At 41.6% G+C, this 16,883-nt stretch overlaps 1 protein-coding gene across 5 annotated transcripts in view; it reads right to left on the bottom strand.

The window, feature by feature from the left end:
- Window positions 1–15,579, bottom strand: part of cbfa2t3 (CBFA2/RUNX1 partner transcriptional co-repressor 3) — a 49,587-nt gene extending 34,008 nt beyond the window's left edge. For 3 of the 5 annotated variants that reach the window (XM_041049570.1, XM_041049737.1, XM_041049832.1), the window contains exon 1: window positions 7,068–7,987. In XM_041049570.1, coding sequence (XP_040905504.1) covers window positions 7,068–7,272 — 205 coding nt within the window. In that variant the 5' untranslated portion in view covers window positions 7,273–7,987. Of the gene's footprint in view, window positions 1–7,067; window positions 7,989–9,807; window positions 9,813–15,568 lie in introns of those variants that run through there. The other 2 variants (XM_041050008.1, XM_041049650.1) reach the window with 2 other exon arrangements.
- Window positions 15,580–16,883: the final 1,304 nt, after the last annotated feature.

Genomic DNA, 16,883 nt, shown 5'->3' with positions numbered 1-16,883 from the left:
GCATGGACGCCTATGGAACTTGGTCAGTGATTGTGGGTTACACTTGGCTGAAAATGTCTATTTTTAACACATAAAAAAGATATGTCAATAATATGAATTATGTAAATATATGGCATGTAAAGTGGCGCCCAAAACTGATTTCATGCTGTTCAGTGATTTCAGATACCAAACCAATCCAAAAAAAAAAGCAATGAATTGAGTGTCCCGTTGTCTGCCCGCGGGGGGCGCTGTTTCCTCATATCGAGGCGACGAGGACAGCAAGGAAAGCAGAATTGAGTCCATTCGACTGCAGACTTTATTTACTTTATTTAACACAAGAACGGCAATGAATGCAAAATAATGTCTCTTTCTGAAAGTGAACACTCACCAGTAAAAAAAAAAACCTGCATAGCTTGTGAAGTCTATAAAGTTTTCTTTGTGTTGTCAGGTGTTGTCATAAATAGGCAGCTGCACTGATGTGAAGATGGATAGATGTAAGACAGATTTTGTCTAAGTAAATATTACTATTACTACCATCATTAATGCTCATTTCTTATTGCTCTGCATATTACATGCCTCTGGTTCTGATTGTTTTAATTAGCACCTCATAATGTTGTCTTATTGTTTATAGTAAATATCCTTAACATCAACAACCCCGTTTTATTACTGTGGCATATTTATATCCTATTTAACTGACTCTTCCAACCTTTTATTCTTTTTAAGGCAACTGTGTAACATCTGTCTGAGTACTACAGACAATAGTTTTATTTAGTGGTAAATTTGTCAATTGTTTTTTTGATCACTTGATTAATTGTATAAAATTCCAAGAAATGGGGCAAAGGGATGTGTTGTTTAGTTTGTCCAACCTACCCTCCAAATTCAAAATGTTACTCAATTAACAATGTTATAAAACAGAGAAAAGCAACAAATTCACAGTTATGAAAAAGCTGGAACCAGTGACTGGACATTTTTCTTTGTCAAAGAGCTAAACAATGAATTGATTATGAAAATTGCTGTGGGAAAATATTGTGTCAATGAATTCATTTATTAGTCCACTAATCATTTCAGCTCTACAACAGATGAAAAGCAAACTTTTGGCTGACATTGGTACATTTACTGTAAAGTTTATTGATGTGCATTACCACTAAATAAGCAGACAAATATATGAGACAGGCAGACGGTAATAGAGAGAGAGACTCAGAAAAAGGCAGGTACATCTAGTTTGTTTATAGTGAGAATCCTCCACCTGTCCACACTGGTCTGTTAGTCCCTTTGCCCCACCCACCTGCCCTCTCTCTCCCTCTGGCGGAGACACACACATACACGTGCACACACACACACAGACACACACATGCACGTATACACACATAACCATGGACGGGGACAGAAGACAAAGCTGACACCCTCCTGACCCCTCCTGTGTCTACAGAACAAACAGAACCAGCTTGTAAAGTACACACAGACAGCTGCTCTGCCCCGACTCCAGTCTCACCAGCCTAGAACACAAACGCTGCCTTCATATGGAGCTGGGAGGACTTTTGAAAAACGCTCCAGTACTGATTAAATAATGGCGTGCAGCGGGAAACCCCAGGGCTCTTTGATTGGAATGTAACAGTTTCCTGCAAAGTCCATGAGAAGGAATAACCTCAGGTAACCAAAGGTCCAGTGCCAATGTTTTTGTTCAAACCACACTATGTCAATTTACTGTAAAGCTGCTGCCGTATACATGGTCAAACACATACAAGCATACACACTGTGAAAAACATCAACTTTATACATATAAACAGAAGCAGAGGCCCTTACATGCTGGGTCAGGCAGAGCGTGTAGTGTACCATGCTGGAAGTACAGTTGTCAAGGAGATGGATAGTGTTAATGAAACTCACACTCCATATTTCTCTGTCTCGCTTTCAGAGTTATGGCCCTAGGTGTCTCTGTATACATACAACATTGTATGTGTGTGTGCCTCCTTAGTATGTTACTGTAGGTGGCTTATTTGTTTCCTGTGCAGAATACTGAAAAGGGAAGAGGTGTGTGAGTGTATCTGTGTGGCCTTGAGTGACAGAAAGGTTGGCGATGGGGGTTGCATCCAAAGAAAGGATTCCTGTCAAGGTGACAGCTCCAAGATTGACAGGATGCTATTCTCCTCGGGAATGGCGTCAGTCAACCTGTCAGCCTCCCTGTACGACAGCCTCTCACTCCTCTTAATTTGGCCTTTTGTTGAGCGGTCACTGGGTTAGCGCTGACACTCCATGTGGCCGGACCGATAAACTGCACAATGAAATGCACACAAGGTGGGAGCTCACCTCAATGAACTGTCTGTGCCATAAGACTGCGACTGGAAGTCCCTTTGATGGCATTAATGACGAAAACAGCTTTGTCTCCGCTTTCTTTCACACCTCTATCTCTCTGTCAGCTCACAAACACACCCCCACCCTGCTCTGGACTCTATTATGTTGACAGCATCTCCTGGATGGTTGAGCACTCTCTGAGGTGCAGGAACTAGATTTGGTCATTGTGCTAGTATGGAAATGACTACTTTTCTGTGAGTGTGTGTGTTTGTGTGAGTGTGTGTGTGTGTGTGCGCGCATGTCAGAGTAAAAGCAAGAGAGAAAGAGAGAAGTTTGCAGCATTTCCTTCACTCACACATTGTAAATCCTTTCCTATAGTGGCAGTCACAGGCTAGTGTGTTGAAAGGAGATAAGGCCCTGAGCTGACTGAAAGGAACGCTAGACCCATTGTGTTCCTGCGCTCTTCTCTCTTCTCCTATCCTCTCCTCTCTCATGCACATTCAACAGACAACACTCTCATGGTGTTGCCATTAAAGACACCAATATAGTCACGAAAGGAGAAAGAGAACATTTCATTTCACTCGATCAAAAAAAAAAAAAAAAAAAAAAAAAAAAAAATATATATATATATATATATATAGCAACTGAGTTTTGTCATGCTGATTGAAGCACTGATAGAAATGATTGGGTTTGTGTTGAGAAATTTCCCTTTGTGTCATGTGCATCCTCCCTGAATATGGGTTTTGTAATTTAAACACTGTTTTCTCTGATAGTGTGCTTAAGCGGATGTTGTTCTCTCACTTTGTGTGTAAACATCTTTAGTGTGTGTGTCCTCATGCTGCTCCGTAATGTTACGAAAGAGGATGAGACAGAGAGAGAGAGAGAGACTTTCTGTAATACGCCATGGTGTAACGGATCATTGACCCACCCACTCAAGCACGTACACTGGAATACTGCTTTTACAAATTGCACCCATAGACCCCCTGACATTTTGTTTGCAATCGAGCAGCAAAGTGTCAGTTGTTTGAATCATCCAGACATGATGGGAATTCAAAATTCAATCCACGCTCTTTGGAGAGAATAATGTCCTTTGAAATACTTGACTCCCAGGGTTGTTTCTGCCACAGAACAGCTCTAATAAAAGCGCTGCACAACCCATTACAATAGCTATTCCAGTATGTTTGATTATTTTTCTGTTCCTCAGTTACTTTTATGATTTTTTAAATCCAATTTGTTTTTTAAAAAATACTGAAGTAAGACCCATTGCAATACATGAATCATCATCATTTCACTATGCTTCTCATCAATTTGACCACCAACAGTCCAGGTTGGTGGTGGTGGGTGTGATGATCTGGGGAATGTTGTCTTGGCTCACTTTGAGCCCCTTAATTTCAATAAATCATCATTTACCACAGTCTGTCGTAGTATTGTTGCCGACCTTGTGCATCCCTTTATGGCCCCAGTTTACCATCTTCTAATGGCCACCTCCACGTGATGATGAACCATAGCACAAAGCAAAAGCCCTCTAAAAAACTGGTTTCATGAAAATGAAAGTGACTTCAGTGGCCTCCTCAGTCACCAGATTAGAATCCAACAGAACACATTTGGGACGTGGTAGAACCGGAGGTTTGCAGCATGAATGTGCATCTGACAAATCTGCAGAAATGATGTGATGCAATCATGTCAATGTGGGGGAGAATCTCAAAGGAATGTTTTCAAGATCTTGTGGAATCAAAGCCTCAAAGAACTAAGGCTGTTTAGAGAGCTACCAACGGCTTGTATGGTGTTCCTCATAAAGTGCTCTGTGAGTGTAGATAATGAGGAATGAGACATTTTGATGAGACTGGTTATATTTATCTTCAGGAGGATTTTAGTATGACTGATGTACAAGTGTGTGGACTTTAACTTATAGACTTATGCATTCAGTTACAGTAGATTCAGCTATCTGTGTATTTTTCTGGGCCAGACTGAGCAAGAGCACTGAGCACTGTATCACATCTGGCCAACAGAAGTGCAAACTGACAAAGGAGGAAGTGGCACCTGATTACATCAAGTGTTGACTCAAGAACAGGATATGCAGCCTGACCAGAGAAGGAAATGGACAGTAAAATGTCCTCTGTACGCAGGTGAATATGTCCCCACACATTCACATGAGAAAGTCACTGCTCTGTATTACTGTTTTCCCCAAGAGACAATATGTGTGTGTGCTTGTTAGTGTGCGTGTGTGTGTGTGTGAGTGTGTACAGACAGTTGGTGGTGCTGGCATTGGAGATAGTGAGTAGAGGGGGATGAGGCACTGTATCAAGTTGTGAACATCTGTTCCTCATAGAAACCACAAAGCTGGTGCTGAGGAAATAGAGAGGATAACTGTTCTCTCTCGCTCTCTCCTTCCCTCCCTCTTTCCTTCACACACAAACACACACACACACCTCTCATCGCCACCTTGCCTCTCCTCCCACACATGCTCCGCACTTTTTTCCTTTTACTAGTTACTCAGTTTTTCTCCCTCTTCTTGCATCATCATCATCAACATCCATCTTTTCCCACATTTTTGATGATGTCTGTCACATACATTTGCCCGTATCTGTGCCAGAGATACAGTGATGTAATCATTAAGCAATGCATGAGTGAAAAAGTGGACTTTGCGGTTTCATTGTTTTTAAATTTTTATCATAAAACGTGTTTCTCTTTTTTTTTTGCTGTCACTCTGGTGGTGGTGACAAAGTTCATGGGTCAAGGAAGAAGTGAATAGCAAAATCATCATAATTATACCGTAAGTATGGTTGCTACCTCAACACCAAATTCACAAAATACATCACATTTTACAATTTGTGAGGTTGTAAAATCACATAAAAGTGTCAAAGTATCATTAAGATGAGTAAAGCGACAAACTTATGTACTTCTGCAGTTATTTTAAAGTTATTACTGCCGACGTGCCTCTTTTTGTGATAGAAAGCTGTAAAGAATAGCCTATTCATATCTATAGAGGATTAGGATTGGCACAAAATTATGAAGTCTATGATACAACAGACATGGGCCAAGGCTTTGTTAGGGATTCACTGCACCTTTTCCATCAAAGTCCCTTGATTTAGTCCTTCTTCCTTTTCTTCCTCTCTCCATCTCTCTCATTGCCTTCCTCCCTCTATCTAGGCCTGCTGTGAGGGTTTGCTACTGCTGGGTGGCAGTTCCTTATTGTAGAGTGTCTATATGAGTATGTGTGTATGTGTATGTGTGTGTGTGTGTGTGTGTGTGTGTGTATTCTGTGTGCGGCTGATAAGACCCGGGGAGAAGAGCCAGCGTGCCGACATATTCTTGCCACCGTGGTTATCGCCCGTCGCAGCTGTGCCTGAGCTCTGCGACATCTGCTCCCTCACAGGAAGCCTATGCTGCAGCTCACAACACCTCACACACATGCGCACATGCACACGCACAAACACACACATAAGTATTGCTTCTCCATACAGTGTGAACATATTGCTGGACTATACTAGCCCTCCCCCCCACACTCACAACCCTCTCTCTCACACACACACACACACACGCCCACACACACACACACACACACAGCTACATCAGGTGAACTACTTGAGACAAAGAGCAGTGTTTACATTTCACACTGACACATTTTGATTTCCTCAGTAAATGCATCTGTGTGTATTAGTCCGTCTGTGTGTATGTGTGTGAGACGAATGGGTTGGAGCACCGACACCAGAGTTCTACTGGGTTTTTATCACAGAATTACAGGGGGGATGCTTATGACTAAGCCTAATTATAGAGGCCTTATCACTGCAACGTTCACAAAGCTCATTACTGCCAAGAGGCGGCAGGCGCTGCAGGTAATTCACTACGTTGGGTATTAGTCTTCTCACTGGCTTACAGTTTCTACATATTTAGAGTCTATAAAATTAGGCCTTTAATGTCTGATTCTTAATGCATCTCTCTCTCCTCAAACACTTTGCTGATTTAAGTGAAGGTTTTCATTTTTAGCTAAAGGCAATACTTCAGTGTTTTTAGTGCTTTAAGAATCAATTACATTTTTTCTTCTCTTCCTTTTTTCCTGGATGTCTTTCAAGAATCCCTCATCTGTCTGCAAAATGTTTCTTTTAAAGTTTTCCCTCTGTCATTCGCTGTGATGCAAACTCATGAACTACATGTGTAAAGCCAATGAAGCTGAACAGTAAAACTCCAAAACTTAGTTCTGTTCCCCGCAGCTGTATGGGGAAGCCCAGAGGAAGACCTCCTCCCCAACCCACCCAATGCTCTAAAAACCTCTTTCCCTTTCCTTCACAGTGCCACAAGACAAATGTGCTCCACTGGGCTTGTTAACAACAATGACAAGTTTATTTGTGCTTGACAGCTCATATTAGAACCATAATACATGATAACAAGGGGATGCTGCTGAGGAAAATTGTCCCAATATAACGATTCAGTTTGGTCTCTAAAGTGAGCCTGTTTATATAAAAGGCAAAAAATATTCAATCAGTGCCCAGGGAAACAAGCCCAAGGTCATGCTGCGTGCAATAAATCTGGAGAAGAAACATAATCAAATATAATGTTTGATGTCGTTCTAACCTTGAAACCTTTGCTTCAGTCACCAAACAACAGGTCTACTAGCGAGATGAAGAAACCTTGCATTGCCCTTATAGCATGTGGTGCTAAGTCAACACAAACTGATTATCTGTCAATCACTCCAACTTAATGAGCAGACCTGACAGCTGCGGGACCTTCCATCACTCATCACTGTAACACACTGCCAAGAGATTTCATAAAACAGGTCCTTTAAGATGACAAGCTCCTACCTTCACTACATCTGTAGTGGCTGCTGGTTGCCAGGTTGGGATCAAGGCTTCTGGGCTGGAGTCTGTGGGCAGTGTGTTTATCCCTCAGCTCTCTGTGGCTGATCAGTGTGACAGTGGGCACACGTGGAACAAACGCTGAAGCAGGTGAAGTCCCACCTCTCAGGTTGGTCTTCTTTTGACGCTCCAAATGGACCTCAGCAGACATGTTTAAACCTTCAAAACAACTCCGCTAAGATCTCAACTTTCCACTTTTTCTGAGGTGAGACACTTGGAATTGAAATGATTCAGTGTTAGTGTGAAGCACTCTGGCACACACTGACAGCCCGTAGGTAGGAAAAAGAGACGCAACGCAGTTAACTTCAAAAATCCAAATATTGTGAAAGTTTTCCTGCTAAATGTTCTCTCTTATGAAGTATGCTGGAGGCTTTCCATGTTTGTCGTCCTAATTTTCACCTACTTGGCCTTTGAGACCCCAGTAGTATCATTGTGTGACCCACTGAACTTGCATGCAAGGACAAGGACTTAGCTGCAGTTAAAGCTCCAAATCGTGAAAAATGAGAAACAGTCAGTGGTTAATTCCTTTTCTTCCTTCCACGTCCTCATCGAAGACTTTGATCCTGATTGTATTATTGCTGAATTCCTCTGGTATTTTGTCTTTGCTTGATAGTTGTACGTGATAGCTGAATGTTAATATCCACAACTAACAGTTTCTGCTGTCTTCAGTCTGTCCTGCGGTCTCCTTTGGGTGAACTTGGCACATCTTACTCATACATCTCCCTTTCATTCTTCTTTTCGTTCCTCTCTCGGTCTCTCTTCTCTCCTTTCCAACGGAGTGTGTGTGAGGCGACCAAGGGTGTGTGTGAATGAGTGTGTGTCAGTGGCAGGTCAGCTTGCCTCGTGGCTCTGGCTGAGGGGCTGTGCTCTCATCTGAACCCTCCTCCTGCCCTGCCTGCCACTGCAACTCAAAAGAGAAGTGTGTGTTTCAGCATGTTGCAGGGTTGCAGCCCCTGGGGAGGCCAGGCAGCAATGTTCGCTGTGGTGATAGCAGCAGGCAGCAAGACCTGGGCCTCCTCTGTCAGGAACCACCTGTGTCTGCGGCCAGCAGCCACTCCTTCCACGCTTGCATCCTTCTTGCTGAATAACCCCCCTTCCTTCCTTCCAAAGATCCTTTGCTTCTGTACACCTTGCCCAGAGACCATATTAACATTAACACTCTGTCTTGCCCCATGTCCAAAAACTCATCCTTCTTGTCCATCCATCTTTAGTTAACCCTAGCCTTGGGTATCATGGTTAAAGGATGACTGAATTTATATGGGGTTTAAATGTTGTTGTCATAAATTCTGATGTGAACATGTAGTTACACTGTCAGGTGATCTGGACCCCACACTGTTTTAAATATAATGTCAATATCCATATCTTGTCTCTATTTATTGTCCTCACATGCCATACATCTCACATTAAATAGTACAGGAGTACTCAACCTCAAATCTGCATAGCACTGCAAAGCTAGGGTGCAATTCTCCCTGTGTAATAGAGGGAAAACACTGTAAAAGCTAAATAGAAACTTAATGCACATTCAAACACTCCCACTGACCATTTCACCAGAAATTCACACCACTATTTCGTGTTGTTTCACAGAGTTTGATGTGAACAGCTCTTCTCACCACCTACATGTTTACTAATTAATTTCATCCATTCCAGATAAACAGAGGTTTTTCCATTAAAAGAACTTGTGATGAAATTGATAAGATGGACCAGGCTAGCTTCTGTGACATGCAGACAAATACATTAGTCATTTAATTCTAATTTTCAAATGTTATTTATAAAAAATCTGATGCAAAATGTACAGCAGTTATCTTTGAAGTATCGCTTGCTACACCACAATTTAAAAAAATAAAAGAAAAAATTCAAAAGGGTGATAGGGCACTTTCTAATGTAATTTAGCACTTGGGTGACAGCAAGCAATCATCTATAAATAGTGAAAAGCATGCAGGGCAATGTCTGTTTAAAAAAAAACAAAAAACAAAAACATATGTTGAAGCATCGCTGTCACACATTTGGAATCAAAGATGCCAAAATAAACTTTACAAAGTCAGGGCAGCTGAAAGCGGCTCTCATGTGAAACTCTAGCAACATTGTAACCATCACCTCCTTGACCCCTGACCCCTCACGACTCATTAACCCCTAAACCAGATGGAGTGGCCTGTGTGAATGTGATAGCAATGCTCCTTACTGCTACACAGACACACAGACACACACACACAGACACAGTCGCATATTTTTGTTGGCGCAAGTAGTGCGCTGATGAGAGAAGTGAGAGGGGATGTGAGTACACAGATGTGCCAAGTGCCTGGCTGAAACCAGCGCACAGATGGTCATCAGCAGAGAGGAAGTGAGAGAAACTCGTGTTGCTTTCTCTGTCTTTGGGTGTGGGGAACGGGGAGAGAGAGAGAAAGAGAGAGACAGAGAGAGAGAGAGATTTCTCTATAAACCCACAGAGTATACAACACATGAAATTTAGGTGTTTTTTTTTTATTTTTATTTTCAACCAAAAAACCTATGGGATTTCCCACATTTACACAAGTGTTCATGCATAAGACATTTAAATTATTGTTTATTATAGTGATCAATGTGCAGATTGCATTTCATTTACGGTATTTGCATTCCCAGATTTATGCACGGACTCTTTCTGAGTTAAAAGGAAAAGCCTTGTAACTACAGTAACCAGCAAAATGAAAACGAAAACTTTTGCAGGACATGAAATGCCATGAGAACATATCAGGTGGAGAGCGGATGTCTCTGTGGTTTTAAAGTGATTAGATAACTGTGGGAATAGAAAAAAAATACAAATGGAAAAACAACAGATTTGAAAATGAGGAGACTGAAAGCATGGTGAAAATCTGTCACCTGTGTCCATCATGGCATCAAGCAAAGGATCTTAAAAGATTTAGTTAACCCTCAGTAAAGTTACATGGGAATCTCACCTATGATGATGATGATGTAACCTCTCCATAAAGCATCACCCTTGTTCCCATGTGGGAGGTTATTCATACATAAGCATAATGTAATAACAGGCTGAAAATGGATGATCAGCCATCGTGACATATAATCTTTATCTTGTCACATTTACATCAAGTTCAAATCCTACATGGCAAGATGTTTTGGTGCATGTATTTTTGCCACGTGCGCCCCAACCTTCTCTCCTGATACACATGTGAACACACACACAATTTTCTCTGTTACCTGTTATAGAAGCCTTTGCTTCTTTGCCCCCCCATCCCCCTCCCCTCAGATGTTGGCAGGTATAAAATGAGTTTTTGGGGAGAGAAAGATAATGATTCCCCCATAATCACCAGAGGCCAGCTCTGGTTCTGGCAGGTGCTATCACAGTAGCGACCCAGTGGTGTCTTCTCCCCTGAGATAAGGTCAGGGGGATGACGGGAGGGAGGATGGGTGAAGGGAGGAGCAGGGGAGGAGAGGAGAGCAGGGCAGAGGGGGGCAAAATGTGCGTTACAGGCGAGCGGCTAGCCTTGCCTTATCTCCCCCCAGCGGCTGCCGCTACTGGCTCCCAGATGCAGCGGGCCAGAGCAGCCGTGTCAGAGAGATCCCTCTATCAGCGACACACAGGCACCCCTCGCCAAATACAAACCCAGCAGGAGGACACACCAGGACTTCATTACATCTTTAAAACTCCAATCAGCATGCAGGAGAAAAGCAAAATAATCTGCAACTTTGTTGGTATATCAGAAATCCAGAGGAAATGCATAAAATCTGTCTTTCCTGTTTACTAACCAGGTCATTAATTGTCTTATTGTCACACCAGAACAATTTCCTTCCATTAATGGAACAAGTTACTCTCCTTTATGAATGGAAACATAAAGAGTTCTTTCAGCATGTTGGTCAGGGTTTAGACCAGATGCAACTTTTCACCTTGTATGGCAAAAGTAAAGTATGTGAAAGTCAGTGGCTGGGACGGCTGGCGTCTGGTGGTGAGAAGCAGCATATGGTGAAGCGTCTTGCCTGCCTGTGAGACACCTGGCCACCTCTTACCGGCTGAACTTTTCAACTCTGCAGTCGTCCTTTAAGCACTTTGAGCCAACACATTCTTCAGAGTTGTGCAATATTTAAAGATTCTGGAAGGTTTCGCTTCTAATGCCGTGAAAGTGATCGCTTGCATATTTTCACTGACTGTAAAAACTATGGAATAACTTGAATAAACTAACAGTGCCTCCAATAACTGTCAAGTGCCTCCTATGACTGTCATGAATTACTATTTATAACTGTTGAAACAAATGTTTTCCTACTATTAATGGAACAAACCAAATCCACTCTTGTCTTGATTGTTTGATTCATCGGAAAAACATTTGGAATTGTTATCTTGTACACTACAGTAAAACTATATGAAGAAAGGGCATTATTGTAAGAGTTACTGTCACGTCTAGCCTTTGATTCAAGTTAAGCCTTTTTGTTGTGTTCCTATTTTATTTTGTAGCTCTAACCCTTTGTCTCTTTTCATATTTACTTCCTGCCCTCCTGTGTTTCCCGCCTGTTTGATTACCTGGCTCCACCCTAATGTGTTGCACCTGTTTCCTATTGTCTCTCCACCCCCTCATGTATTCAAGTTGTGTCTTCCCCTTCGTTCTCTGCCAGTTTGTCTTCGTCCTTTGAGTCAAGTGTTCCAGCAGTTTTTCCTAGTGTGTTTTTCTTGTGATTTTTGACCTAGCTTTCCCCTTGTGTTTTATCGAGTTTGCCTATTGCTTTGGATACCTTTGCCTGATTCTACTAACCACAGTGTACTGACCATTGCCTGATGTTAAACCTGCCTTTTCTTACCTGAGTCTGCGTTGAGTTGTGCATTTGAGTCCCTGGTCTGAGCCCTGTCCTGATAGTTTCTATACATGTGTTTCTGTTTGATGGAGTAAAACAGAATTATGTTTCAGTCCCCAGGACAGTTTCAGTGATAAATCAGAAATTTGAGTTTTTAAAAAGTTTTCTACTAAAGCCTCATCCAAAAATACTGATGTGACTAGAGTTTGTAATTGTTTCCATTTGCCCACAGAAAGATAGGATGAATAAGAACACTCGAGGGTAGTGTCTCTTCAAAAGAGAGTTTCTAAAAATGAATTTGGACCCACACAAAGAAGAAAACAAAACGAGACAAAACAAAACAAAAACACAGTGTGCACTGGCAAACTCCCTTTATCAGTGGAAACACCGCTACCAGACAAATAACTCAGTTGAGACTTGTTCACCTTCTCTTTCAGCGGTGTTTTTAGAATATACACCTGTTTGGCACAGACAGCTTCAGAAAAACCTCCAGATCTTAACAGAACTCTATAAGTTAAACCGTCCCCATCTGTCACAGTGGAGCTCCACACAGATGCATACTGAGCGCCTCCTCTTTCTTATCCTTCGTACAGCAGACTTGGCACTCATTCAAGAACTGTCAAAGCACACCTGCTAAATTAAGCTCGTTCTCAGACTTGCATACACACAGACACAAGTTCAGGAATACACCGCGCATACTCACATGCACAAATGGACACACATAACCACGTCTCTGCACACACACACACACACACACACACACACACACACACACACACACACACACACACACACACACACACACACACACACACACACACACACACAGAAGCTAATATACACTCCCAGTGATATTAAACTGATATGGATTGATGGGGTCACTTATGGTATTTTTTGAAACTACAATTTTGAATTCAGCACTTATGTGTGCTTAAAGCCCAACAAACCCCTAAAATTATGTTCTTTCATTTTTTTAATTTTTCAAAACAATTGTAGTAAAAAGAATTGAAAAACTTGTCATGTATGGCACTATAAGTTTTTGTGTGTGATCATAAAATGTCTGTCTACACAGTGTATGCACTGATGCGCTGGAACATCATCTGACAAAGATAGGACTTATTATGTGTTATAATTTCATCACAAATAATGGCAAATAATGTTTTGATTTTTTTCTTCTGCCTCTCTATAAAAAGAAACCTGACAGGTGATGACAAACTGATTATATCAGACATTGAAGCTGATGTATTTATATGATAAAGTCAGGTTCATTATGCCTCTGTCAAATATAACCCCATAATCTTACTGCCATAAACTTAAACATGTGATCTCTTGATGCCCACCTCTTGACCCCCCTAAACTCAGCCTCTCCCCTCTCTTGTGGCTCGTGGCATGCACAGCCGCTCAGCTGCTCTAAATAGGTGCCACTGTGAATTGGAGACAGATGGAAACGAAGGTTCCCTGCAGAGTGGTTCCCCTGCAGCTGTGCTGTGTACCCTGTGCCAGGGAGTGATGACAGCTCAGCAAGGGGGCACCCAGAGACATAGAAGACAGCACCATCTCCGTCTCACTCCCTCCCACACACACACACACACACACACACACACACGGAGGTTGTGCAAAGGTGCAAAGAGGAGGGGTGTTACCTCCAATACTACCCTCCAGGAATGTGAAAGTAGAGATTTAAGTGAGGAGACAAGCGATAGACTGCAACCTCACAACACATTTCCACTGCTCTATGGCTAAAGATTCATACATTAAACAGTAGCCCACTCCCATCCAGCAAATAATAATTAAATGGGAAATGAAGCGAGGTGTACAGTTCTGTAGGACTCTTCCATAGTGACTATATAGTACAAATATTAGCATTAAGAGTGGTAGTAGCATTAGTAATATTTCGCAACAATTATTTTCAGAGGCCCAGAAAGGCCCAACATATGCCTGGGTACTCGTCCCAAGTCTGGCCTGTGTACTTCCACATCTGGGCTGAATCCGACTGTTATCATCCAGTGTTGGCTGACAGCCAGAAAGATTTTATGTGTGTATCAGAATTAGTCCAGATGTGGACATAGCATCTGAAATGCTTATTAGTACGAATACCCTTTCCTTAGTACAAATATTAGTACAAATACCCTTTGCTCATAGATGAGACAATTGATACCACCCTCATATCTTTTTGTGAAATAATGAAACTATAGTCAACAGTTTTTTAAGAACCAAACTTCACTTGATTCAAGATACTGACACATTTCTAGAAACAGTTGAAATCCCTCTATGACACTCCACTGACCAAATATGTAGTCTTCATAGCTGATGACGAGACGAAGCTTCTCTTTTAAGTGAAAGTTTGGGACAGTTCAGTACAAAACAGAGACAAGTCAGCGACCAACAGTTATGAAACGTGAAACCTGTGAGACAGTGTCAGTTGGTACAGCTTTGACCAAAGTGTGTGTGTGTGTGTGTGACAGAGAGAGAGCAAAAGACAGAGTAAGGCCTTCAGAATTTACCTGCAGCTAATTAGCCTTGTCTAGCTGTCTGACATATTGTGTTCAGGGTCATGTATATTTCATGAGAGGAGGCTTCCTGTAAAGGTCATTGTGGAATTTTCAAATAAAGAGACACCTGCTTTATTCATCACATATAATTGTATGAATTATCAACTCTTTGCCTAAGTTTCAACTCTCTCTGGGGAAAATACAGCTGTGGATGTTTTGGAGCCCTCCACTCAATTGAAGCCTTCCAATCAAAATGGCTTCAAATAATAATTTGTACTGCTGCTGTTATATTGGACAGTTTGGTATGTGTGTAAGTGGGTTCACATGAGTGTCACATGTGCTGACAGAAAGAAACAGAGGGAGAATGGCCTGAGATGTAGAAAGTGGCAGGGTGCTCCTGCTCATTAGAGAGGTATTTTACACATAGAAAGGAGTCCAGGGAGTACTTCTGTTTGATCTGCTTTGCATAAACCAATCCAATCTAACCCAGCTTGTGAAGAAAAATCAATTAAATTCTCCGTAATTGGACTGACAGTGCACTCCAAAGTAGAACAGCAATCAATATTAAAGATGAAAAATGAAGCCAAAGGCCATCTCACGTCATTGATTTGCACCGAGAGGAGGAGGGATCTAGATATTATTGCCACATAGGAATATGAGCTATTGAGCGCCATAATGTTGTTATTGTCTCAGTATTGAAATGGATAGGCTGGAAGTGAGCAATGGCTGACAGCGTCAATTAAGGTTCACTGATCTGTAAACAGACCTGGGTCAAACAATATTTGCAAATACTTTCTGTGCTTTGTTTATTCTTCTTGGGAACCATATGGTTTGCTTGATAGGACAAAACACTCATCCATGTTCAGACACTCAAATACAACCTTAGTGTTTTTTTTACTCACTTTTGTGAAACTTGTCTGTGGCGTTGAGCAAGTAACAGTACTTGGGAAATGTTGTCAGTTGCAAATGATTTAATAATAATAAATGCATCGGCATTACATTACTTCACAAGTTACTCAACAGCAGAATAAATGATTACTTTGTCGTCAGAAGTGCCTCCAACAACTCCACTGATAGTACAACCACACGCCTCAGCTAATGTTTTAAAGGAACTGTTAGACATTTTGGTAAGTATGCTTTTTCACCTTCTAGCTTAGAGTTAGACGAGAAGACAGATATCACTCACACGTCTGTGTGGTGAATATGAAGCTTAGCATAAAGACAGAAAATGGGGAAATAGCCTGACCCTGGCTGAAGGTAAAATCCATCTATCAACACTTTAAAACACTCTAAAACCTATCTAAGTTTATAGATTAGGTGCTACACTTGCTAAATATTGTTAGTTTGTTCCATGCAAAAAACAAAGTTTAAAAACAACACATTACAGTGGATCATGTGCTGGACTATTTCTTGGGGAGATGCAACATAAAACTGGACATAACACATACACATTGGATTGCCTGGATGGTGTAACCTCCCACTTTTGGCAAAGGCAAGCCGCATCTCACCGAGTCCCTACGCCATACTAGCATGTCCTGGACCAGTGTGCCGACTGAATGTACAGACACAACTCATATCAGCCCTCCAAGTCAACCCTTCAAAATAAAATAAACAAACACAAAAACAAACACAACGTGTAATCCTTACACTGTTTATCAAAGAATAAGTAATCACATTATTGTAAGATGTTACTCAGCAGTGCATCACCACCACACTCCGCTCGACTGTGACTGACAGTTACTTCATGCGATTGTGATGGGGAATCCTCCCCTACTCTAGGTGGAGCTGCTGAGTGCAACCTTTAGCTGGTCCCTCCTAACTCCTCCTAATCAGGAAGAAGTTATATAAGACACCTGTGATCTTTTGTCTCTCTTTGCCCCCTGCTCTGTTCCTGCTGTGGCTGTCCAGGTGCTGCATTGCTTGTGAGGGGTTTTGATACTAGTTTTTAACATCCTGTGGTGAGTTGGCCTGTGACTGTTCTTTTTTTTAATACCTTTTAAATAAGCAGTGTGAACTCAGTTAAAGGTGTTTCCCCCCTTCTTTTTAGGTTCACTTGCACTATTGCTGTTTTGTCCTTAGTTCGCCCCTTAGTTTGCCCCTTGGTTTGGCCTTGTTTTGCCCCTGGTCTTTTTAGATGTAGCTTGCTCTTAGTTTGCCCCTTGCTCGTTTTAGACATTGTTTGTCCTTAGTTTGCCCCTTTATTTGCCTTTGTTGGACCTTAGTTTAACCTTTGTCTACTTGTTTAGATTTATCTTTTACATTTAGTTTTGGCTGGTAGATTTAGTTTGACCTTTTGTTTTTGACTTTTGCCTTGAGTTTAGGTTTCTGTTCCTTTAGTCATCTTTCTTTGATTTCTTTTGTTTGAATTTGCTTCTGGCCAACTGGGTTACTTTGTATTTTTGCTTTGCTGATTATAAATCTCTTAACTCACGTCTCAGCCTCAGTAATGTACCTGTGTGTCTTGTATTTTTACTAAGTGTTTATGCTAGGAATTTCC

Source organism: Toxotes jaculatrix, chromosome 1, assembly GCF_017976425.1.
Source record: "Toxotes jaculatrix isolate fToxJac2 chromosome 1, fToxJac2.pri, whole genome shotgun sequence".
In the NCBI taxonomy this organism is placed as follows: Eukaryota; Metazoa; Chordata; class Actinopteri; family Toxotidae; genus Toxotes; species Toxotes jaculatrix.
Note: the sequence above shows the minus strand (reverse complement) of the source record. Positions and strands in the feature narration are given on the sequence as shown.